The sequence below is a fragment of the Oncorhynchus keta genome, chromosome 18 (assembly GCF_023373465.1).
Source record: "Oncorhynchus keta strain PuntledgeMale-10-30-2019 chromosome 18, Oket_V2, whole genome shotgun sequence".
Lineage (NCBI taxonomy): Eukaryota > Metazoa > Chordata > Actinopteri > Salmoniformes > Salmonidae > Oncorhynchus > Oncorhynchus keta.
In genome coordinates, this window is record NC_068438.1 from 5,033,407 (window position 1) to 5,059,337 (window position 25,931).

Genomic DNA, 25,931 nt, shown 5'->3' on the forward strand with positions numbered 1-25,931 from the left:
TCTTCCAACTCCTCTCAGCTCCACATTGACATCTACTGGTGCTTTGGAGGAACTGACATGTCATATGCAGTACAACGACAGTACACACGTGTTGCGTCTCAATAATCTCTCGTTTTCCCGAATTGTGCAGTTGTTCATGGATTTGATAGGAAATGCCATGGAGACATATAGGTCATGGAGTTGTGAACGAGTGCACACTTCAATAGGAAGGATAGATGATTTAGTAGCAGGCAGCAACCCCTTGATATAATCTTGTATGTATTTATTGTGTAAAAAAGTTATTTTATTTTGGTGAGGTGAAAAACGGGGTGAGGGGGACACCTTTGTCATTTTGAAAGGTGGTGATTTTGAAAGTTGATGGAAGTGGAACCAATCTTGATTAAATGTTGATGTCATGTGCCTGAAAGAAAAATCGGGTACATTTAAAAAGCAACAATACAAGAAGACAACATACCCCTGAGCAGTGACGACGACAACAACTGTAACCAGACATTCTGAGAGGAGGGGTTGCCAAAGGTGTGCTGACATCACGGTCCAAGTCATTTGATTCGTTGGAAGTCCATTATTCTTTACTCGTTTGTATGTTGAATGATCTATATACAGTGTGTTACACTCTGTGTTAAGTATTACCCTGGGAGATTTGCCCGAGTAGTCAAAGCATGCATTTTTTAGAACTTGTATCATTCTACAAACACGATAATATACCGGAAGCTGTGATGGCAGCTCAATCTGCTGCTCCATACAGCATATTTAGTAGCTTATTAGAGTGCTTTCACTCACAGCAGACAGCAGCAGGTGTATGTGAGTGTACCTCGGCTGACCCAGGGGGACACCTCACACCACGTCATGGGACTCAAGGTGACTTGGTGCTTCGCTGACTGTTTAAGTTGTTGTATTTCCCCTCTCATTTCTCTCAACTTGTGTGTCTGTTTAGACTCACCCCCTATGAGTGGTACAATCCCCACCCCTGCCTGAAGGGGCGCTGTAACCTCCTCATCAACCAATACTCGCTAGGCAACAGCTTCTGGTTCCCCGTGGGGGGGTTCATGCAGCAGGGGTCCACCATCGCCCCCCGCGCCCTCTCCACGCGCTGCGTCAGTGGAGTATGGTGAGTACAAATGCATTTTTTTTTCTCACGTGGTCCTTTCCAGCAGAGTTCCAGCAACGATGGTGGAAGCGTAACCAGGCCCATCCAGCACACCTTTGGCTTGAGCACAGCTTGGTTTGGCGCAGTAGTGTGAAAACGGTAATCGTGTACTTGATCAATCATACCGCTTGACTTAGACACCTTGGCTTTTGCACATCTGTCCCGATGCACACCTGAACCGTAATGTTGCTCAGCTGTGTCATTTCCACCATGGTTCCAGCCACTGTGGTGGATGGTTAACCAGACAGGCTAGCGCAGGTAAGCTCGGCTCAGTTGAGTAGTGTGATGTGGGAAAATGTTACTTTGACGTTTCTGAAGCTGCAGCAGAGAGGTCAAGGCAAAAGGTGAACCTCTAATTAGCAACCACTTATAAACCCTTAAGACGACGCTATGATCATATCATGTATGTACCCCTGCTCCAATTAGCCTACCATCCGGGCCCTGAATATTTCCTATTTCCTATCCAATTAAGAGTCTGATACTATACTTGATACTGTACCGCTGAGGTAGTCTGTTGTGAGTCTTGAAATGATACTTCATTTTGTTCATTAATTCAACCGTTTTTTTAAAAACCAGCACACGTAAAACTTGAAAAAGCCATAGATGCACCTGAATGTAGTCATGGAGGATAACACACAATGAAGTCTGGTACTTATTTCCATTGTGGTCCTCTTGAGACAAGATGGCTAGGCACGGTCGAACCCAGTTGAACACAGTACGACAGCGAGATATTAAAACATAAAAACAAAGAAGAGGAACATCTATCCCACCGTTGCAGTTACATCATAAGGGTCATTCGTATGGGCACAGAAGACATCAAACAGTTTTTGACTTTATTTTTTAAAGATGCCCAGAGAGGACGTCATTTTTATGTGCAGAGGCAACTCATTCCACTCTGAGGCTCCAGTATACCTTTCCCAGCATTACTCCTGAACCGGTATAAGCACACATTAGCAACACCTGATCTGGTTCTGGGATTGTGTGCATTCCTAACACGGGGAAAGTAATCAGTTAGATATCGGGGCGCAGAACCATAAATACTCCTGCAAACCAAACTCAGTCTAATCTGGGACACCCTAGCCACAACAGGCAGACAGTTGAGTTCCTGAAAGCAGCTCCTGCCTATATGAGTACGTGGACTCACCTTCAATACTACCCTGATCAGCTTATTCTGGGCTATCTGGAGCATCCCCTTCAGAAGCTTAGATAAGCCCCCAAACCAGGAAGTGCTAGCGTAGTCAAAATGGCATTGAATGAAGGCAGTGGCTAGCACACTCATGGAGTCCTTATCAAACAGCTTGGACTTTCTAGCCAAAGATGTAGTCCTGACATTAACCTTCCGTAGCACCTTACTGGCCATGCTCACACCTCCCAAGCTTCCATCAAGGATGCATCCCAGGTAGCTAACATAGGTTTTAGTAGGCAGCACCTCACCCTCTAACTCCACTTTGATTTCAGAGGACCTACACAATTTAGGTCTGGACCCAAAAGTAATTGCCTCAGTTTTACCTATGTGCAGAGATAGCTTATTAGACACCATCCGCATAAAGGAAAATACGGCAAGAACAAGCATCTTTCATATTCTTTATATACAGTTAAAACCGTAGAGGCCCAAGCACACTCCCCTGTGGAATGCCATAACTCATTGGTTTTGCCTGAGACAGTGAACCATAAACCTCTACTGTACCTCTGATGTAGTCTGTGTGAGTCTATACATGATACTGTACCTCTGAGGTAGTCTGTGTGAGTCTAAATATGATACTGTACCTGTGAGGTAGTCTGTGTGAGTCTAAATATGATACTGTACCTCTGAGGTAGACTGTGTGAGTCTAAATATGATACTGTACCTCTGAGGTAGACTGTGTGAGTCTAAATATGATACTGTACCTGTGAGGTAGTCTGTGTGAGTCTATAGCTGATACTGTATCACTGAGATAGTCTGTGTGAATCTTTACATGACATTGTACCACTGAGGTAGTCTGTGTGAGTCTATAGATGATACTGTACCTCTGAGGTAGTCTGTGTGAGTCTATAGCTGATACTGTACTTCTGAGGTAGTCTGTGTGAGTCTATAGCTGATACTGTACCTCTGAGGTAGTCTGTGTGAGTCTATAGGTGATACTGTACTTCTGAGGTAGTCTGTGTGAGTCTATAGCTGATACTGTACCTGTGAGGTAGTCCCAGTCGGTATGTCTGACTGCTGCTCCCTCTGCCCCTCCAGGTGGGCGTTCACCCTGATCATCATCTCGTCCTACACGGCCAACCTGGCTGCCTTCCTCACTGTCCAGAGGATGGAGGTGCCCATCGAGTCAGTGGACGACCTGGCTGATCAGACGGCCATCGAGTACGGCACCATGCACGGGGGCTCCACCATGACCTTCTTCCAGGTGAAGGGCACGCACACACACACACACACACACACACACACACACACACACATGGAATCTAAAGGAGAGAGAGAGGAGCACTATAATAGATGACCTGTCACTGATCTTCTCTTAGACCCTGTCACCTCACTGTCTGTCCCCCGCTCCACCTCCAATGACTATGGCTTATCTGTTTCCTGTCTGATTGTCAATATCCTCTTCCCCCTGAAGGAAAGCTCAGTGCTGCACCTGGAGAGATAGGCAGCGTGGGTCAGCCGCTGACTTTCCCTTTCAGCCTCAAAGCAGGCTTTCATCTGTCAAAGAGAAAGAGAAAGGGTGGAGACAGCGAGAGAAAGACAAAGACTGAAAGGGAGCTCCTCTCTCTCTCCTTTAGATTCCTGTGGGGCCTCTTTTGTTCTCCAGAGCCCAAAGCATGCTCTCAGCCCTCAGACCAGATCTGACCGTTCTTCTCCCTCTTCTTGTCACATGACCCCCCTATATCACAGAACTCGCGCTACCAGACGTACCAGCGCATGTGGAACTTCATGCACTCCAAGCAGCCCAGTGTGTTTGTGAAGAGCACGGAGGAGGGCATCGCCCGCGTGGTCAACTCCAACTATGCCTACCTGCTAGAGAGCACCATGAACGAGTACTACCGGCAGCGCAACTGTAACCTCACCCAGATAGGAGGTCTGCTGGACACCAAGGGCTATGGCATCGGCATGCCAGTGGGTAAGTGTGGAGGGAAGATGGGGAGGAGAGAAGGGCATGGAGGAGAAGGAGGGGTGGGTAGGTAGGAGAAGGAGAGAGTACCGATTTTACACAACTCCAACTGGTGCGGGCATTTGGGGGGGGGGGGCAAATTTATGGGTTTTCTCTGCTCACTCTCCTTAGTGCGGTTTTTATGAAAAGGAAATGCTGTCACTACATCCCTTTCACAGTCCAGGAACAGTGGAGCGAACTGGAATGAGTGAAATTATTTTAATCGACTCTTGGTATGGACTGGAGTTGCTGCTTGAAAAATCAATATTTTACTGTTCAAAGTGAAACCAGCAAATGCATTGGTTTTTGTCTCTGAAAAGTGTTTCCCAAACCGGTTCTCGGAAACCCCCAGCCATGCCACATACCAGTATTTGTTCAATCTGGAAAACACTGCCTTGGTATACAGTGTGGGATATGCAAATCATAGGTCATAGGAAGGTTACGTACAGACTAGCACTTATTGTAAACTGCACTCATCGTAATGCATAAAAACACATGCTACAGGAAACCTCCCAGGAATTCATCGATATGCTCACTCATTGACGAGATGGCCTTTGCAGGGCGGTGACCCTCTGCACATCTCCTCCCTCCTCAGGGTCAGTGTACCGGGATGAGTTTGACCTTGCCATCCTCAAGCTGCAAGAAGACAACCGCCTAGAGATCTTGAAGAGGAAATGGTGGGATGGTGGCAAGTGTCCAAAGGAGGAGGATCACCGTGCCAAAGGTGCTATTACTCCTCCATCTGTCATTCTCTCTCTCTCTATCCATCCATCCCCCTTGTCCGCCCCCTCTCATCTTACCCACCCTATTTAGACAGGTTTAGTATCAGGGTCACTGAGATGCTGTGTGTGTGTGTGTGTGTGTGTGTGTGTGTGTGTGTGTGTGTGTGTGTGTGTGTGTGCGTGCGTGCGTGCGTGCGTGCGTGCGCACAGTGGGGGGTGCGTGTGTGTATATATGTAAATAATAATAATAATATGCCATTTAGCAGCTTTTATCCAAAGCGACTTACAGTCATGTGTGCATACATTCTACGTATGGGTGGTCCCGGGAATCGAACCCACTACCCTGGCGTTACAAGCGCCATGCTCTACCAACTGAGCTACAGAAGGACCATATGTGTGTGCGTTTGTGACTCTCTCTATTTCTCTCCCTCCCTCTCAGGACTAGGCATGGAAAACATAGGCGGTATCTTCGTGGTGCTGGTGTGTGGTCTGCTGGTGGCCATCTTCATGGCGGTGCTGGAGTTTATGTGGTTTCTGCGGCAGACGCCCGGAACAGAGGTGAGAGAGGGCTATTTTACCTGCATCTGCTTTGTCTCCCTCTCCCCGCCCTGATGCTCTCTTCTCCCAGACCCAGCTCAACTCCAGGAGCAGCAATCCCCACAAGCCCACTATGCTGCCTCACACATGGGGAAACACACAGCTTCCTATCCCTGCCACCCCTTGCCGAGTGGGCGCCATTGCCTTTATTTGCCTCCGAGACCTTACAGCACAAAGCCAAAGATAATACCCGACACACAGTATCTAACTATCAATCTACAGGCCTTTAGGTAATAGACTTCAGCTGCCTACACTGGTAGTGAATGGGGCCTCAAATGCTGTGATTTTCTTCTTGAACAACCTCAAAAATCAGCCCCCTTTGAATTAACATTTGAATGAGACGTCATTTCGTGGTTTGACATTTATATTATTGCCGTTTCTGCAGTACTTTCCTGTCATGTTTTTCTTTAGGAAATATGATTTTTTTTTTTCAATTGGATTTGTTCCCAATACAATACACAGTGATAAAAAAAATATATAATAATATCTAAATAAACCAGCATGTTTACAGAAAAGCCTATGCCACCTGACTTATTTGGGGGGGCTAGGAAATGAAGTGAGTGTGTGTGTGTGTACAAGTTGTCTATCTATCTAGTTGCTTATTTGGATGGACTTATTTGACTTTTGTCAGATGGCATGGCTCATTACCCACACAGTGCCTCTGTAAGCGTATCCCTTCTATCACATGGTACAAAGGAAGATGCCATATGGGCCAACACAGTTAGAAAGATGTACTGTGTGACTACATCCCTGTTATTCTCTCCTCACAGAGAGGAAACAGGCACACTAGCACACACAGATACAGTAACGCCCATTTAATGCAGTTTGGGCAATATGGCCAATTAGTCTTGTGTTATGGAGATGACAATGGCTAAATGTAGAATGTAACCAATATTTCACAATCATTTCATATAATCAATAAGAATGTTAAACAATCTAGAGGAAATATATCAATATTTAACCGCCAGTTGTCTGTTTTTCTTTGAAGACCCTAGGTTGTTGTTACATTTTCTCAACAAACTACGTCTTCAGTTCCTTTTGTTAGATATTGTCACATTGTGAGATCTCCCGGCCTCTCTCTCTTCCCTCTCTCTCCCTGTGTGTGTTGCAGCTGTCGGTGTGTGAGGAGATGCTACGGGAGCTCCAGGGGATCGTCCTGTGCCGGGACAGCCTACAGCTGAGGCGTCGGCGGGGAACAACCATGCTCCGTCCTCGCTCCCTGCCCCTGGAAGAGCGCCGGGCAAGGGCGGCTGCCGTCAGCCTGAGCAATGGCAAGTTGTGTGGCGCTGCCGCCGGCCTGCCCCTCTCCGAGCCCCTCTCCCACAGACTGGCGCAGGAGGCGGCTTTGGTGGCGCGTGGCTGCAGCCACATCCGCATCTGCCCCGAGTGCAGGCGCTTCCAGGGGCTGCGCGCCATGCGTCCCGGGGGAGGCCCCAGCCACGGCGCCTCGCCCACCCACAGCGAGGAGAGCATAGAGTGGGAGAAAACGACCAACAGCAGCGAACCCGAATAACAATGACCCCCTCCCCCTTGACCTGGACAACCCTTTTTTACCTACCTAGACCACCACACACCCACTGTACCCAGTAGGCATATCTCCACAAGGGCAACAGGGGGCATCATGGGAAGGTCATGTGGTACTGTGACAGGAGCTGCCTTGATCCTGGTGTATTTGATCTGGGAGGACGGTGGCTGGGGCATTGGCTTTGGCTGTGGAAATTCTGGGCACGTCCCCCCTGGAAGGGATCTTTGAGTTGAGTGGAGCTCTGGAATGATGCCCTGGGCTTAGTGTTGGAACTCCCGTTGTACATGTCCATAGAGACTACCAGAGGAAGTCCGTGAGGTGGGACCCGACCTCTCTGTATGGGCTGTCTGTCTCGAAGGCCCTATGCCCTGTCTAGGATGTGAAGGACACAGGTTACGGGGCATTTGTACTATGCAGTATTTTCTGTCACTCGTGCTAATTGTTGATTTGTTTATAAATTATTTGTCCTTTTGTTGTGTTCTTGATATTGACCATATTGTTACTCTTCTATTGTTCTCTGAGACGATACAATTTTTTATTTTCCCGAGAACTGTGGACATTATTGCCTTTTCAGAGCTACAAACAGAGAACGCATAGAAAAAGACTTCCAAGTGCCGACAAAACCGAGGATATTGAGCGATGGGAAAGCACCACGGCCTTGAGACGACGACGACAAAGAGAACTGAAAACGAAGACAAAACACAATGACTTGTTTTATAATAGTGACCGTATTCTATATGGAACATGTGTGTTTGCAACATATTTCCGAAAGACAGCAACGCATGTCAGCAGGTGTGATGCTGATGATTGGAGGGGAGAATGAGTTTCCCGTTCAAACTATTTGCCCAGAGACACAAAGAACCCCAATGTAATCAGAAATAGTCCTCATTCGTTCCCTTTGCGCATGTGTGGGCCCTGTCTCTTGATATTGCCCCCAGATCACAAGTCATAAACAATACCAGGAACCACAACATACCACCATTTTGAGTTTCTTTCCATTGTCCACTGTGGTATACAGTATCATATGACTCCCATATACTGTAAGAAATTGGTATTGCTTTGCTATTTCCAATTTGTGCCCTCCATTCCCTCTGTTCAACTCACTCTCTTTGTCATCGTGCTGCACCGTTGCCTCGACATGACTCAGACACAATCTCTGCGGCGTGCACTACACACTCATGCACACGCACAGAAATGCACACAGTCACACATGCAGGCACACAGGCATGTGCACACACACACGGACTCATCGCACACAAACAATACACGCAGCCAATGCAGATAGTCACACTGCAGAGGTAGTCATACTGCAGAGGTAGTCACACTGCAGAGGTAGTCATACTGCAGAGGTAGTCATACTGCAGAGGTAGTCATACTGCAGAGGTAGTCATACTGAGATGGTGGCATTGGGAAGATTTCAAAACATTCCAGAACAAATTCAAACTCCCAGTAAATGTTTTTTACAGGAATTCTACTCTGATTTATTAAAGACTCCGCCCAAAATGAAACATTGTCTGACTTTTTCATAAGTCTGAGGGGTTTGAAGTCTTTTATGTGACATTTGTTCCTGGATTCCCATTTTGTGAATTCCGCAAATATAATTTCGATAAAGGATATGGTGCCAATTATTCCCATTAATTTAGGATATAGGCCTGCAGATTTCCCAATGATAACAAACCTCAATTTTGGGGTGAGCTAATCCCTGTAACCATCAGCAGAGGCCGTATTCATTTGGCACCAAACGGAACAAAAAGGACTGAAACAGGGAGGGCCTACATGAACTTGTCCAATAAGAAACACTCATTTTCCTTTGCCATTTTTTCTTCTTATTTTTGAAAGCGTTTCCCATCACATGCCTTAATTAATGAATACAATCCTTGTAATGAAATGAAGGCCATCCGTGTCCAGATTGGATTTGTGGAGCAAAGCTGTACTTTCTCCATGTGTTCATTCAAGTTGATTTAGTCAATGTACCATATCGCAAATTCATTGATGTGGCATGTAGTGTTGCTCATTTTCCTTTAGGATGTTGAATGTTTTATACGTTGCCGGTGGTGTCCTTGGGATTCATTGTTTTGTCTGCGCTTTTCTACTAAATTGATTCAAATGGGTGGGCGAAAGTGAACTGTGGTCTGTCTGTTGATGGATCCGTCTCCTTGACGATGCCCAAGAGGTGTGCCACTCGTATGTCAAGAGTGCCTGAAACCAGGCCATCTTGACAAAGTATTCGATTGGAGGCGTCCAGGTGTGTATTTGTCACATCCAATCTAAAACCTGAACCTTTAATCTGGAGGGACTCTTTCAGGCATTTGAATTAAATCCACTATTAAGTTGATTTCATTCATCTCTAAAATTGCTTTTCAAGGCATCTATACAAAGTGCCAGTCAAACACCGGATTTCCGCACAGGATATGCATTCTCCTGCCTTAGTGTACTTGGTTGAAAGTGAATGACCTAGGCCATGCATTTTTACAATGACGTTAATGAAATGGCTGAGCAGATAGCTTAGTTTGGGTCAATGAGGGTCTGAGACTGTAGAAGGAACTGTTGTCTATTTTCATAATGCCTTAATCTATATCCCTTACGGCAGCAGGCCACAAATGCAAAAAAAGGTCCCTTAAGAACAGTGGTATTCAAACGTTTTCAGTGGGGCACACATTTTTTCCACCAGAATTTCTGGGGACACCATTTTCTTCCCAAGAATTTCTTGCGACCCCACCTCAAATATAATGGCACAACCTTACAATCATTATGTTTATTACATCAACAATAAACCATACATTTATTGCATTTTCCTCATATACAGAAACCAATAAATACATTTACTCAATAGAATTATATTTTCTAATTATCTTTCTCAGAAATGTTTTAATATTGTTCCATACAATAATCTGTAGTCATAATGTTTTGTTCATAATATACATCTATACACTGAGTGTAAAAATAACTGCTGCTGGGTTTTTGGCGCTCAACAGTTTCCCGTGTGTATCTAGAATGGTCCACCACCCAAAGGACATCCAGCCATATCAACACAACTGTGGGAAGTATTAGAGTCAACATGGGTCAGCATTTGGAATCGACACCTTGTGGAGTCCATGCCCTGGCGAAAGGGCGAAAGGGAGTGCAGCTCAATATTAGGAAGGTGGTGTTAATGTTTTGTACACTCAGTGTGTACATGGTGGTATATATATATATATATATATATATATATATATATATATATATATATATATATATATATTATGTTTTGTTTTGTAGATTTTGCCGACCCCACTGCAGCCTAGCTTTGAATACCACTTTTTAAGAACGTTCTCTTGCTTCAATACTAGAAAATCGCTAGTGAATTCCTTTAGTAGCCAATGCCACCACATTCAACAAATACGAAGTTCATATTCCCTATTAAAAAGTCCCACAATTACACCAAATATGGTGTTGCAACTTAACAATTCCTTCACTCGTGGTATGCACAGCCATACTTTTCCTTAGTTTGATTTTACAAATAGACTTGGGATCATCATCTGTTTTCACAGGATTCAATTTCTTCCCATGTCTGTTCATTTTACCACTGAAGACCAGTCCGAACATGTTTCCATACAATGTGAATACCCGTAAATACGTTTCGTTTAATGCTCTACGAGAAGCTTTACCCTGTGAGTGAAGTCGTCCTGGTTTTGCTGTGTGACTATTCTCTGAGAGGTGTTTGCTGTACAGTGTGTTTGTTTTTTGAGCTCCTAAGAATACAGAGAGAGGGGTTAAAGAATAAGCTGTACAGCGCTCATTGTTATATCATATAGAGGCTATAGTGTCAATCCTCTTATGGAACTTTATTGTCGTAGGTGTGTGAATACAGAATGCTCAACAAGGGTTTCCCAATGGAGGTTCCAGGGGCTCTTTGTTTCTACAAGCCCTCGCCTTAACCAGTATCCACATCAAATTGAACTTGTGTGAACACACACACACACACGTCCACATACAAGCACACACATACCGCACACACGTCTACAGGCATGATGAATAACGATGCATTCGAACATTCAATCTGCAGGTTTTTCTATAAGGAGATTGTAGTTGCTAGGTCACAGGGGTTGCATACATAATGGCACCCTTTTGCTATTCCCCGCTCTGGACAAAAGAAGTGTGCACTATACAGGGAATAGGGCGCCGTTTGGGACAGACGCTGAGACAACGTGGGGTCAGCTGGATGAACTCCCGAGATTAGGGAATGGACAGTGGGATTCTGTGCTCCCAACATTTATGCATCAAAAACATTTACAGACGTTCAATCAAGCATAGTTGGAATAAGATTGGCAATTACCTTGAAGGCTAAAGGGAGATGAATTGGAATGAAGAGGAATCGTCATGTAGAACTAGCACTCTGAGACTTTCACTGGGAGACCCTGAGTAGGGTGGCAGGATTTGGCTGCTATATTTTATATGCTTTATTTTCTTATGTTGTCATTTTTATTCCAATATAAATACATTTCTTAAAACATAAACCGCCGATCTGAGGGTTTCCTGTTTGTGCTATTGTCTTTATTCAACGTTGTCAAGCCATGCAAAATTTTCACACGTGTGGTGAACAATATTCACAGGTAAATTGGCAGGTGTCCTAGCGGTTAGAGGGGCGATCCAGCACCCGGAGAGTTTGCTAGATCGAATCCCGGGGGCCGGCGGGAAAAATCTGGCGGGAAGTGAGTTGGCCACTGAAGGGTTGCTGGTGTCAAATCATAGAAGCCATTGCCTGCCTCTGTGCCTTTGAGCAAAGCCCTTAATCCACCACAACACAGTGTGGCAGCCCCCGCACCTCTCCAAAACCTGTATATGTATATATATGTATGTCTTACGGAGGGGTTGGGTTAAAAGCGGAAGTCAAATTTAAGTTGGACTTTGTGTGCACTTGACCAATAAAGTGATTTTAAGATTTTAGGGGTTTTTCTTATTTAAAAAAAATAAACTATTTTCTATATTGTAGAATAATAGTGAAGACATCAAAACTATGAAATAACACATATGGAATCATGTCGTAACCAAAAAAGTGTTAAACAAATCAAAACATATTTGAGATTCTTCAGAGTAGCCACCCTTTGCCTTGATGACAGCTTTCCACACTCTTGGCATTCTCTCAACCAGCTTCATGAGGTAGTCACCTGGAATGCATTTCAATTAATAGCTGTGCCTTGTTAGAAGTTCATTTGTGGAATTTCTTTCCTTCTTAAGGCTACTTTGAAGAATCTCAAATATAAAATATATGTTGATTAGTTTAACACTTTTTTGTTTACTACATGATTCCATTCGTGTTATTTCATAGTGTTGATGTCTTCACTATTATTCTACAATGTAGAAAATAGTAAAAAATAAAGAAAAACCCTTGAATCACTAGGTGTGTCCAATCTTTTGACTGGTACTGTATGTCAGTATGTATTTGTTGTATATTTTTTGGCATCAAACTGGTGGCAGTTGCGAAAAAAGTCAATAGTTGAATGAGTTGCAGAGGTAATTGAAAATAATGCCATTGTTGATTTAGAAGCTTTTTTTCATTAATTAGGCTATTTTCTCTTGAACCATATGGTCTATCTACTAGAACTCATGGACATTATGGACACAGATATATAATTAATAATGTATATGGATTTAAGTTATTCAAGTATAAATTACCACGGTTACGATATATTGCCATACATTTTCTGTTAATTACCCAAATTACTAAAGATTTGCAACCCTATTCACAACTCAATCTGTCTGCATTTCCTCAATGGGGTTTTCTCTAGCTCTATGCATGACTGCAGCGATGACACCTCAGAGATGGCTACAACTTCTTTATACTGTTCTCCCTCTCCTTTTCTCTCGTCATGCAGATGCCTCTCTAGACAAGGGCCTGTATTCATAAGACGTCTCAGAGTAGGAGTGCTGGTCTAGGATCAGGGCCTCCCTCTCCACATAGTCTTATTCATTATGATCTAAAAGGCTAATCTGATCCTAGATCAGCACCCATACTCTGATACAGTGTATGAAGACTGGCCCAAATCCCCATTTGCACTAAAGTTGGCATTGCATAGCGTACCAACACATCACCACCTGTGTGCCGTGTTGAGCTCTGCTTGTCGTGAGATAGACTTCTCATCCCCTGCGATCTCCGCTGCTAGCACAACATACAGTGCCTTGCAAAAGTATTCGGCCCCCTTGAACTTTGCGACCTTTTGCCACATTTCAGGCTTCAAACATAAAGATATAAAACTGTATTTTTTTGTGAAGAATCAACAACAAGTGGGACACAATCATGAAGAGGAACGACATTTATTGGATATTTCAAACTTTTTTAACAAATCAAAAACGGAAAAATTGGGCGTGCAAAATTATTCAGCCCCTTTACTTTCAGTGCAGCAAACTCTCTCCAGAAGTTCAGTGAGGATCTCTGAATGATCCAATGTTGACCTAAATGACTAATGATGATAAATACAATCCACCTGTGTGTAATCAAGTCTCCGTATAAATGCACCTGCACTGTGATAGTCTCAGAGGTCCGTTAAAAGCGCAGAGAGCATCATGAAGAACAAGGAACACACCAGGCAGGTCCGAGATACTGTTGTGAAGAAGTTTAAAGCCGGATTTGGATACAAAAAGATTTCCCAAGCTTTAAACATCCCAAGGAGCACTGTGCAAGCGATAATATTGAAATGGAAGGAGTATCAGACCACTGCAAATCTACCAAGACCTGGCCGTCCCTCTAAACTTTCAGCTCATACAAGGAGAAGACTGATCAGAGATGCAGCCAAGAGGCCCATGATCACTCTGGATGAACTGCAGAGATCTACAGCTGAGGTGGGAGACTCTGTCCATAGGACAACAATCAGTCGTATATTGCACAAATCTGGCCTTTATGGAAGAGTGGCAAGAAGAAAGCCATTTCTTAAAGATATCCATAAAAAAGTGTTGTTTAAAGTTTGCCACAAGCCACCTGGGAGACACACCAAACATGTGGAAGAAGGTGCTCTGGTCAGATGAAACCAAAATTGAACTTTTTGGCAACAATGCAAAACGTTATGTTTGGCGTAAAAGCAACACAGCACATCACCTGAACACACCATCCCCACTGTCAAACATGGTGGTGGCAGCATCATGTTTTGGGCCTGCTTTTCTTCAGCAGGGACAGGGAAGATGGTTAAAATTGATGGGAAGATGGATGGACCCAAATACAGGACCATTCTGGAAGAAAACCTGATGGAGTCTGCAAAAGACCTGAGACTAGGACGGAGATTTGTCTTCCAACAAGACAATGATCCAAAACATAAAGCAAAATCTACAATGGAATGGTTCAAAAATAAACATATCCAGGTGTTAGAATGGCCAAGTCAAAGTCCAGACCTGAAGCCATTCGAGAATCTGTGGAAAGAACTGAAAACTGCTGTTTACAAATGCTCTCCATCCAACCTCACTGAGCTCGAGCTGTTTAGTGCAAGGAGGAATGGGAAAAAAAAACTGATAGAGACATACCCCAAGCGACTTACAGCTGTAATCGCAGCAAAGGTGGCGCTACAAAGTATTAACTTAAGGGGGCTGAATAATTTTGCACGCCCAATTTTTCAGTTTTTGATTTGTTAAAAAAGTTTGAAATATCCAATAAATGTCGTTCCACTTCATGATTGTGTCCCACTTGTTGTTGATTCTTCACAAAAAAATACAGTTTTATATCTTTATGTTTGAAGCCTGAAATGTGGCAAAAGGTCGCAAAGTTCAAGGGGGCCGAATACTTTCGCAAGGCACTGTAAATAAAGCAGATCACCATCCAGCAGTCTCGTAGATGCAGGAATTTATCAAATGGACTCAAACTTAAGGCCTGCAGTCCATGTGTGACTCCCCTGACATCGCCATGGAAGTTGGAACCCATCCTGATTTGAATGAGGCAATAGAATTCTCTCTAGATAGGATGGGGATGATACTGGGTTTTGCCCCAAAACTCAATACTGTTTCCTGTAATGAAGAATCTATGGCTCTTAGTCTTTTTTAAACGTTTATTTATTTGATTTATTTCACCTTTATTTAACCAGGTAGGCCAATTGAGAACAAGTTCTCATTTACAACTGCGACCTGACCAAGATAAAGCAAAGCAGTGCAACAAAAACAACAACACAGAGTTACACATAAATAAATGTACAGTCAATAACACAATAGAAAAATCTATGTACAGTGTGTGCTAATGTAGAAGAGTAGGGAGGTAAGGCAATAAATAGGCCATGGAGGCGAAATAATTACAATTTAGCATTAACATTGGAGTGATAGATGTGCAGGTGATGATGTGCAAGTAGAGATAATGAGGTGCAAAAGAGCAAGAGGATATGTAACACTATAGGGACGAGGTAGTTGGGTGTACTATTTACAGATTGACTGTGTACAGGTACAGTGATTGGTAAACTGCTCTGACAGCTGATGCTTAAAGTTAGAGAGGCAGATATAAGACTCCAGCTTCAGTGATTTTTGCAATTCGTTCCAGTCATTGGCAGCAGAGAACTGGAAGGAAAGGCGGCCAAAGCAAGTGTTGGCTTTGGGGGTGACCAGTGAAATATACCTGCTGGAGCGCGTGCTACAGGTGGGTGTTGCTATGGTGACCAGTGAGCTGAGATAAGGTGGGGCTTTACCTAAAATAGACTTATAGATGACCTGGAGCCAGTGGGTTTGGTAACAAATATGTAGTGAGGGCCAGCCAACGAGAGCTTTCAGGTCGCAGTGGTGGGTAGTTTATGGGACTTTGGTGACAAAACGGATGGCACTGTGATAGACTACATCCAATTTACTGAGTAGAGTGTTGGAGACTATTTTGTAAATGACATCGCCAAAGTCAAGGATCGTTGGGATAGTCCGTTTTATGACGGTATGTTTGGCAGCATGAGTGAAGGAGGCTTTGTTGCGAAGTAGGAAGCCGAATCTAGATTTAATTTTGGATTGGAGATGCTTAATGTGAGTCTGGAAGGAGAGTTTACATTCTAACCAGACACCTAAGTATTTGTAGTTGTCCACATATTCTCACAGTCCGAACCGTCCAGAGTAGTGCTGCTAGTCGGGCGGGAGGGTGCGGGCAGCAATCAGTTGAAGAGCATGCACTTAGTTTTACTTGCATTTAAAATCAGTTGGAGGCCTCGGAAGGAGTGTTGTATGGCATTGAAGCTCGTTTGGAGGTTTGTTAGCATGATGTCCAAAGAAAAGCCAGATGTTTACAGAATGGTGTCGTCTGCGTAGAGGTGGATCAGAGAATCACCAGCAGCAAGAGCGATATCATTGATATATACAGAGAAAAGAGTCGGCCAAGAATTGACCCCTGTGGTACCCCCATAGAGACTGCCAGAGGTCCGGGCAACAGGCCCTTCGATTTGACACACTTAACTCTATCTGAGAAGTAGTTGGTGAACCAGGCGAGGCAGTCATTTGAGAAGCCAAGGCTATTGAGTCTGCGGTGATTGAGAATGTGGTTTGACATTGACAGTGATTAAAAGCGGAAGTCAAATTTAGTGATTGACAGAATCGAAAGCCTTGGCCAGGTCGATGAAGACGGCTGCACAGAACTGTCTTTTATCGATGGCGGTTATGATATCGTTTAGGACCTTGATCGTGGCTGAGGTGCACCCATGACCAGCTCGGAAACCAGATTGCATAGTGGAGAAGGTACGGTGGGATTCGAAATGGTCGGTGATCTGTTTGTTAACTTGGCTTTTGAAGATTTTAGAAAGGCAGCGCAGGATGGATATAGGTTTATAACAGTTTGGGTCTAGAGTGTCTCCCCTTTAAAGAGGGGGATGACCGTGGCAGCTTTCAAATCTTTGGGGATCTCAGACGATACAAAAGAGATGTTGAACAGGCTAGTAATAGGGGTTGCAACAATTTCGGCTGATCATTTTAGAAAAAGAGGGACCGGATTGTCTTGCCCAGCTGATATGTAGGGATCCAGATTTTGCAGCTCTTTCAGAACATCAGCTGTCTGGATTTGGGTGAAGGAGAAGCGGGGCAAGTTGCTGCAGGGGGTATTTAGAACGCAAGTTAGTCAGGATGATATCTAAGAGAATGCCAATGGTTACAGATTTAGAGATGTACCTGGTAGGTTCCTTGATAATTTGTGTGAGATTGAGGGCATCTAGCTTAGATTGTAGGACGGCCGGGGTGTTAAGCATGTCCCAGTTTAGGTTACTTAACAGGACAAACTCTGAAGACAGATGTGGGGCAATCAATTCACATATGGTGTCCAGGACCAAGCTGGGGGCTGAAGGGGGTCTTTAACAAGCGGCCACAGTGAGAGACTTGTTTCTGGAAAGGTGATTTTTTTAAAGTAGAAGCACGAATTGTTTGGACACAGACCTGAATAGTATAACAGAACTCTGCAGGCTATCTCTGCAGTCTTTTGCAACTCCGCCACCTTTGGCAGTTCCATCTTGTCGGAAAATGTTATAGTTAGGGATGGAAATTTCAAGATTTTTTGTGGCCTTCCTGAGCCAGGATTGACACGGCTAGGACATCCGGGTTGGAGGAGTGTGCTAAAGCAGTGAGTAAAACAAACTTAGGGAGGAGGCTTATAATGTTAACCTTCATAAAACCAAGGCTTTTACGGTTACAGAAGTTTTAAAAAATGAGAGCGCCTGGGGAATGGGAGTGGAGCTAGGCGCTGCAGGGCCTGGGTTAATCTCTACATCACCAGAGGAATTTAGGAGGAGTAGGATAAGGGTACGGCTAAGGGCTATAATAACTGGTCGTCTAGTGCGTTTTCTGTGCGCGGAAGAATAGATTCAAGGCATAATGTAGAGACAAGAGTATGGTAGGATGTGAATACAGTGGAGGTAAACCTAGGCATTGAGTGACGATGAGAGAGGTTTTGTCTCTAGAGGCACCATTTATGCCAGGTGAGGTCACCGCATCTGTGGGGGGTGGAACAAAAGGCATATTGAGCATGGCTGGAGCTCTACAGTGAAATAAGACAATAATAACTAACCAGAACAGCAATGGACAAGGCATATTGACATTAGGGAGAGGCATGCATAGCCGAGTGATCATAGGGTCCAGTGAGTAGCTAGGCTAAGTTGGAGACACAGCGATTCAGACAGCTAGCGGGCCTGGGATAGCAGGTTAGCAGTAGGGCCTTCGGGGGGACATCGCGACGGAAGAGCCTGTTGAAACCCCCTCAGACGGTTACGTTGGCAGACCAGTCGTGATGGATCGGCGGGGCTCCATGTCGGCAGTAAAAGGGTCCAGGCCAATTGACAAAATAGGTATTGTAGCCCAAGAAATTGGCTGATGGACCTCTTCAGCTAGCCGGGAGATGGGCCTAGCTCAAGGCTAGCTAAAGGATAACTGGTTCTTGCTTCGGGACATAGATGTTAACCAGGAGTAGCCACTCGGATAGCAGCTAGCTAGTTGCAATGATCCGGTGTAAAGGTTCAGAGCTTGCGGTAGGAATCCGGAGATGTGGTAGAGAAAAAGCAGTCTGATTGATATGCTCTGGGTTGATATCGCACTGTGCAGACTGGCAGGAATTGACCGGGCTGAGGCTGGCTGATGTCTGATGGGTTTACATCAGACGCTAACAGCTCTTTTTATGCATCTGCAGCAGATACGGCTGTCACTTAATTGACACAAATGACATCCTGTATCGCAACGATCAGACGATAGACTGTTTGAACCAGGGAAGTCATAGGGCTCATGTTAACCTTCCCACCAATGTGACCGAGGATAGAGTCTGGTGATTTCTGTCTACTTGTGGAGTTGCCATTCACTCAAGAAACATGTCTCAGTTGTTTATGATTCATGCCACTAAAGCAACAAACTAATTGCAATGTGTGTACACACACATGACTAAAATGAAGTTGGGTTCATACTTCTTATTGGAGTGAATTTAAGGGAAGTGTGGATCGTTAGCTGCTGTGGAAGCACAAGGAAAACAGCAGAAAGCAGCAGAGACACCTACAGGCCCCAGTGGAGAAAGTGCTTCTTCTGGTTGAAGAAGCAAATATTGACGCTCAGATAAAGTTTCAGACTTCATCATGTGTTCATTGGTTGTAAGCACAAACTTAGCCTAAAGAACTTGTGCAGTTTTTTTTATTCTCATCTCTAAGGTAATGTGAGACGAGAGTAAAAAACTGCACAAGTCCTTGTAGACGACTCGCAAATGAACCGTCTTGGAAGATAAGTCTGTTTATCCCTTCTCCCTCAGGGAATATTAGGTTTAATCTAGCTACACGAAATCACATTTACTGGGCCATGGCTCTTTTTAATCATTTGTCTTTTACACTCCATTGTTTGTACCTTTTGGTTTCCCATTTCCTCTATCTATTTTTAATAGTTTTATTTTTGTTGTATGTAACCACTACCGTTCAAAAGTTTGGTGTCACTTAGAAATGTCCTTGTTTTTGAAAGACAAGCACATTTTTGTGCATTAAAATAGCATAAAAAATATCAGAAATACATTGTAGACATTGTTAATGTTGTAAATGACTATTGTAGCTGGAAATGGCTGATTTTTAACAGAATATCTATATAGGCGTACAGAGGCCCATTATCAGCAAGTTTATCATTTTAAAAGTCTAATTGATCATGAGAAAACCCTTTTGCAATTATGAAAACTGTTGTCCTGATTAAAGAAGCAATAAAACTGGCTTTCTTTAGACTAGTTGAGTACCTGGTGCATCAACATTTGTGGGTTCGGTTATAGGCTCAAAATGGCTAGAAACAAATTATTTCTTCTGAAACTCGTCAGTCTATTCTTGTGCTACTCCATGTGAGAAATTGCCAAGAAACTGAAGATATCGTACACCACTGTGTACTACTCCCTTCAAAGAACAGCGCAAACTGGCTCTAACCAGAATAAAAAGAGGAGTGGGAGGCCCCGGGGCACAACTAAGCAAGAGGACAAGTACATTAGAGTGTCTAGTTTGAGAAACAGATGCCTCACAAGTCCTCAACCGGCAGCTTCATTAAATAGTACCCGCAAAACACCAGTCTCAACGTCAACAGTGAAGAGGCGACTCCGGGATGCTGGCCTTCTAGGCAGAGTTGCAAAGAAAAAGCCATATCTCAGACTGGCCAATATAAAGAAAATATTAAGATGGGCAAAAGAACACAGACACTGGACAGAGGAACTCTGCCTAGAAGGCCAGCATCCCGGAGTCGCCTCTTCACTGTTGACGTTGAGACTAGTGTTGTGCCATGATCAGCCACATCTAGTGGACATGAAAAGGTAGTGTTCAATAAAATACCTGAATGACTATCAGGAAAGATGGAAGACTCACCCTGGTGGAAATGTACGATACATAAGCTAACTTCCTTACTTCCATAAATATGTGTTGTAAGAGTAAAAAAGCCAATCAATGCACAGTAGTTGTTTCACTCTCAAACAATAGCCATTAGTTTGAGAGTTAGTATGTAAGTTACTGAGGATCATTTCAAATGACAATTTGTGTCACCCCAAAGACTCAAAAACGTAATATTTGTGAATGACCATCAATACCACAATAAATATAGGAAGAAAATCAAACAACTGCATGTTTTTAAGAAGTATTTTAAGAAGTATTATACATCATGAAAGACACAGTAACAAAATGAATCAAACACTGGTTGTTACATTATTGTCATTAAGTTTTCCTTCTCGTTATGAATGACTTCAAATCCACATGGAATCGATCTATTTACTTTCCCATAATGTGTGTCAAGTGTCACAGAGTAGGAGTGCTGATGTAGATCAGGTCCTCACTGTCCATGTAATGTTATTCATTCTTATCTCAAATAGAAAACGGATCCTAGATCAACACTCCAACTCTGAGATGCTTGACACATACGAGCCCCTGGTGTGCCTGGTCTTATCGTAGCAATGCCACAATGTGGTGGTGATCAGGGCCAGTATTCATAAAGATCAACAGAGTGGGAGTGCTGATCTAGGATCCATTTGGCCTTTTAGATTATAATGAAATGTACATGGACAGGGGGGTGAAAGGGGGGGACATGGATTCGAGATCTGCACTCTTACCCTGAGACATTTTATGAATACGGGCCCTGGTTACATAATAAGAGCCTTTCAGATGTCCAGTGAGTTCAAGCCAAAGTCAGAGAGCAGCTCTTTGTATTCCTGATGGACAACAGTACTCTCATGCTCCCACCGCAGTCGAGCCTCAGCCAGTTGGGAGGTCAAACTGTCCAAAGTGTCCTGGTAGGGGTCAATCAAGAATTGTTATATCAGAGAGAGGGTGTGTGTCCCAAAAAGCACTCTATTCCCTACTTTTGATGAGAGCCAAGTAGTGCACCATACAGGGAAAATAGTGCCATTTGGGAATCCCACTGGGAATCATTCTCCTGAAGAGAAAGACAAGACATATATATATAATATCTCAAACGTTATCACACGTATTGCACACGTTGCTATCAAAGACATAAATCTGTGGTAGCAAAAGCATCAATATCATTGCCCGACATTCATTTTCTTCAGGCAACTAATGCACGTGTTTGCATTCCTTTCATATTCGTTCCCTGTGATAATGTTACAACGTAAGCCCCCTTTGATGAGCTGAAATCAGTTCACTCACATGCAGAATCTTCTCGTAGTTGGTCTCCATGTCGTCCAGTTTGTTTTGTAAGTCAGCTATTGTGGTATCCTTCTCCTGCTGCAACTGCTCATGCGCTTTCCTTTCTGCCCTCAACTCCTCCTGACACTGATCTGAGCACACTCAGACAGACAGACAGACAGACAGACAGACAGACAGACAGACAGACAGACAGACAGACAGACAGACAGACAGACAGACAGACAGACAGACAGACAGACAGACAGACAGACACACACACACACACAAACAGTCATCACTTACAATGTATCTGATTCTTACTAAAACAACAATTGTTGCAGCTTGAATGAACTGGCTATACTGTAGGAAGCTTACATGTGTTCAATAGCTTACCAAGCTGTTCCCGCAGCAAAATGGCCTCGCCCCCCAGCCTTTTCACTTTGACCGTCATGTCTGTTTGCATGGTCTTATGCTGACGGGTGAGATCTGCGAGGTATGACAGTATTACATATTACCTAAAGAGCTACCTACTAATAATAAAGAATAATCCATTTAATTTTAAGCGCTTTTCAAGACACCGAGGATGTTTCTCAAAATGCATACTACCGCGCTGGCAAATTGGAGCACGGGGGGGTAGGAGTATGAGTCCAAATCAAAGTATGCGAAAACGGAGCAAAGGACACTTCCAGAATGCGTATTCCGTTAGTACATAAGTTTCAACAGAAAGTATGCAAAGACATATGACGCAACCACATCAAAAATAAAGCAACATTTCTTGAAATCAATGGCGGCCATTATTTGAGCTGAGAGAAAATACTCTCCGCCTTCTGAATGAAATGTTGCTTATTCAGGTCTAAGAATTTACTCTCTTGCATAATATTAGTTTTAGGACATTTTTTGCCTGTTAAACTATCTGGTTAGCTACATTATTACGATTCACATATAGCTAGCTGTTGGTTATGAAGTAAAACGGTTGTTTTGTGTATATCTTGTCTCTATTGCCATTGTTGTCCTGGCTGGAAGACGGTTCAGTGAATGGGTAAGTCCATAGTAAGTCAATAGGGCTAACTGGCTAACTAGCCATGAAGTATGGGTAGCCACCCAAGGAAAATGTACATCTACCTTCCATAACAGTAGTTTTAGGTTATTCTTGCCTGTTTAACTAGCTGGCTATCTAGATTATTACGATTCACATATCTAGCTGATAATTAGGAAGTAAAACGTTTGCTTTTTGTGTATATCTTGGAAGAAGGTTCAGTGAATGGGGAGGTGAAGTGTGAGGTAATACAGTAGGGGGAGTGCGAGTCCTTCTCAAATGTATCGTTTGATGCATTCTCCACACTCTCATCCTCACAAGAATGTACTCAAGAGAACGTGGTCGGAGAATGCACTCTGAGCCCGAAAGTGCACGATAGTATGCATATTGAGTGTGTGTGTGTGTGTGTGTGTGTGTGTGTGTGTGTGTGTGTGTGTGTGTGTGTGTGTGTGTGTGTGTGTGTGTGTGTGTGTGTGTGTGTGTGTGTGTGTGTGTGTGTGTGTGTGTGTGTGTGTGTGTGCGTGTATAGTGCGTTACTGTGTGCGCATACGTATGTGTGTGTTTGAGATTGTTCCCTCCCACCAACCTGCATTGACGTCTTTGCGGTCCAGTCTCTCATGGTGGAGCTCCTGCTCCATGTCCCGCATACGAGATCTCAGGTCATGACTGATGGACTGGGCCTGCTGTGCCACATCCCCTCGCAGAGCTGTCACACATGGACTATGTATTTGATCAGTGTGTAAAATAACTTTGTCGTTATTGTTCAATCAATTCATAGTTGTTCATATTGAAATCAGTACATATCAGAAGTTGTGTGGGATCCGTGTAATTATTTGAGTTAAGTGTTTTAACCTCCTAATCAAGGCAAGTTGTGTTGTGCTCTTGCCTTCTCCACTGTCATTCCATAAGAAGTTGACAAGAGAGCAGAAACAGGTGGCACCCAGGCTAGTTCATTTGTTCTAATCTCCAGATTATCATGAATTTATAATATATCTATCTATCTATATGTATATATATATATATTGAGTTGAACTGACTTAACTGACTTATTTGATGATTGTAGCAAAAACATACCAAGGTTACCCTAGTATAGCCTACATTTTAGAGTCGCTGTCCTGCTTTTAATGAACGCATTTTAGGAACTCTAGAGAAGTGGCCGCAGTGTAGCGTTCTCACCAAGATGGTCCCTCAGAACTGTTACATCCAATGCACTTCGTCTGTACTTCTCCTCCAATTCACTTCCCCCTGCATGAACACAGTGAATTAGACAATCCTCAGATATGCAGAGCCCCATTAAAAGTGTGCGCTCTTTCTAACAGGCAAAATAAGGTTTAAATAATTACGAAAATTAAACATATTAAATCGAAAATGTAACAGTAAGCAGCCCTGAGAAACAAAAAAACATACCCTCATTAGTTTTCTTATTTTTGGTCTTGGACTTATTGATATTACTTTTCCCTTTCTTCTTCTTTGGAGGCATTATTCTGCGGCAAAATTCCTCTACAATCGATATGCCTACAAGCAATTGCGCATTGCTTGGCGTCCCGTTGTTGCTGTGGTGACGAGTCACATTCATGGAACCATTTATTCAGGAATGCTTTGTAGGTTGAACGCTCCAAAAACGTGCACGGTGAAGTTTTTCAAGTTAATAGCCTATAATGTTCTATTCGAATATGTTCTATTCGGTTGGATTTATTTACAAGTTTCATTAACAAATATGAAATAGCAGAGAAGCATATATTTGGTCAACTGAGAACTAAGTTAGTGTAGTGTATAGAGTAATAATGTGAGATACAATTATTTTATAGGATCTATTTATTCAAATGTTCGGTGTAGGGGCATACACGTTTTATTTATTTAAACATATCACAGTCCAATCATAGATTAAAAGCAGGTGAGCTGGTTCTACTATTTTTGGTGTTTTGTGGTGGGAAACTGAGCAAGTCAAGCATATGTCAACCCATAAATAGACAGGCTAGATTGAATTTTTTAAAAGCTTGCATTCAATTGCCTGGATTTCTTCAGGTAAGGGGGTGACTGCAGCTGTTTTGAAGATCAGTGATACCTCTCAGGTCAGCAGGAACTTGTTGATCAGGGTGGTGACTCTGGCTGAACAAACATAAGCAAACTAGATGAACCGGTTTTGAGTAGAGAGTAAGGCAGCAAGTGGTGGCCTTCATTTTGGAGATGATTGACTGCACAGTGGAAGTTTCTACCAGTATTATCACTAATAATTATCACTATTATCAAACGTTTTAGAACACCTACTTATTCAAGGGTTTTTCTTTATTTTTACTATGTTCTACATTGTAGAATAATAGTGAAGACATCAAAACTATAAAATAACACATATGGAATCATGTCGAAACCAAAAGAAAGTGTTAAACAAATCAAAATATACTTTATATTTGATTCTTCAAATAGCCACCCTTTGCCTTGATGACAGCTTTGCACACTCTTGGCATTCTCTCAACAAGCTTCATGAGGAATGCTTTTCCAACGGTCTTGAAGGAGTTCCCACATATGCTGAGCACCTGTTGGCTGCTTTTCCTTCACTCTGAGGTCTGACTCATCGCAAACCATCTCAATTTGGTTGAGGTTGGGTAATTGTTGAGGCCAGGTCATCTGATGCAGCACTCCATCACTCTCCTTCTTGGTAAAATAGCCCTTACACAGCTGGGAGGTGTGTTGGGTCATTGTCCTGTTGAAAAACAAATGATAGCCCCACTAAGCCCAAACCAGATGGGATGGAGTAACACTGCAGAATGCTGTGGTAGCCATGCTGGTTAAGTGTGCCTTGAATTAAGTGTGCCATAAATCAGACAGTGTCACCAGCAAAGCACCTCCACACCATAACACCTCCTCCATTACGGTGGGAAATACACATGCGGAGATCATGCGTTCACCCACACCATGTCTGACAAAGACACGGTGGTTGGAGCATAAAATCTCCAATTTGGACAAGTTTCCACCGGTCTAATATCCGTTGTTTGTGTTTCTTGGCCCAAGCAAGTCTCTTCTTCTTATTTGTGTCCTTTAGTAGTGGTTTCTTTGCAGCAATTCGACCATAAAGGCCTGATTCACATAGCCTCCTCTGAACAGTTCATGTTCAGAGGACTTAAAGTATACTTAAAGTAAGGATGGACTGTCATTTTTCTTGGCTTATTTGAGCTGTCCTTGCCATAATATGGACTTGGTATTTTACCAAATAGGGCCATCTTCTGTACCCCCCCCCCTCCCACACACTG

The 25,931-nt window shown here is 43.4% G+C and overlaps 2 protein-coding genes across 6 annotated transcripts in view; one reads left to right on the forward strand and one right to left on the reverse strand.

Moving 5' to 3' along the window:
• Positions 1 to 10,051, forward strand: part of grik4 (glutamate receptor, ionotropic, kainate 4) — a 321,139-nt gene extending 311,088 nt beyond the window's left edge. For all 3 annotated transcript variants that reach the window (XM_052467210.1, XM_052467212.1, XM_052467211.1), the window contains 6 exons: positions 935 to 1,108; positions 3,369 to 3,534; positions 4,020 to 4,245; positions 4,871 to 4,999; positions 5,437 to 5,555; positions 6,706 to 10,051. In XM_052467210.1, the coding sequence (XP_052323170.1) occupies positions 935 to 1,108; positions 3,369 to 3,534; positions 4,020 to 4,245; positions 4,871 to 4,999; positions 5,437 to 5,555; positions 6,706 to 7,107 (1,216 nt within the window). In that variant the 3' untranslated portion in view covers positions 7,108 to 10,051. The remainder of the gene's footprint in view (positions 1 to 934; positions 1,109 to 3,368; positions 3,535 to 4,019; positions 4,246 to 4,870; positions 5,000 to 5,436; positions 5,556 to 6,705) is intronic.
• Positions 10,052 to 20,634: 10,583 nt separating this feature from the next.
• On the reverse strand, positions 20,635 to 24,235 carry ccdc153 (coiled-coil domain containing 153). 3 transcript variants are annotated; one of them, XM_035791549.1, is made up of 6 exons: positions 24,091 to 24,235; positions 23,860 to 23,928; positions 23,270 to 23,389; positions 22,041 to 22,133; positions 21,669 to 21,799; positions 20,635 to 21,292 (listed from the first exon to the last, which is right to left on the reverse strand). In XM_035791549.1, the coding sequence occupies exons 1-6, from the start codon at positions 24,161 to 24,163 to the stop codon at positions 21,164 to 21,166; spliced, it is 615 nt and encodes a 204-aa protein (XP_035647442.1). In that variant the 5' UTR covers positions 24,164 to 24,235; the 3' UTR covers positions 20,635 to 21,163. The 3 variants fall into 3 exon arrangements, with proteins under 3 accessions (XP_035647442.1, XP_035647441.1, XP_035647443.1); XM_035791548.1 differs by having other exon boundaries at positions 22,023 to 22,133; XM_035791550.2 differs by having other exon boundaries at positions 21,290 to 21,438; positions 22,023 to 22,133.
• Positions 24,236 to 25,931: the final 1,696 nt, after the last annotated feature.

Coding starts and splice junctions, on each gene's coding strand:
- ccdc153 (XM_035791548.1), bottom strand. CDS start 24,163: ATGCCTCCAAAGAAGAAGAAAGGGAAAAGTAATATCAATAAGTCCAAG. Junction 23,929..24,090: donor AAATAAGAAAACTAATGAGG/GTATGTTTTTTT, acceptor GTGTTCATGCAG/GGGGAAGTGAATTGGAGGAG. Junction 22,134..23,269: donor CCGCAAAGACGTCAATGCAG/GTTGGTGGGAGG, acceptor CATACCTCGCAG/ATCTCACCCGTCAGCATAAG.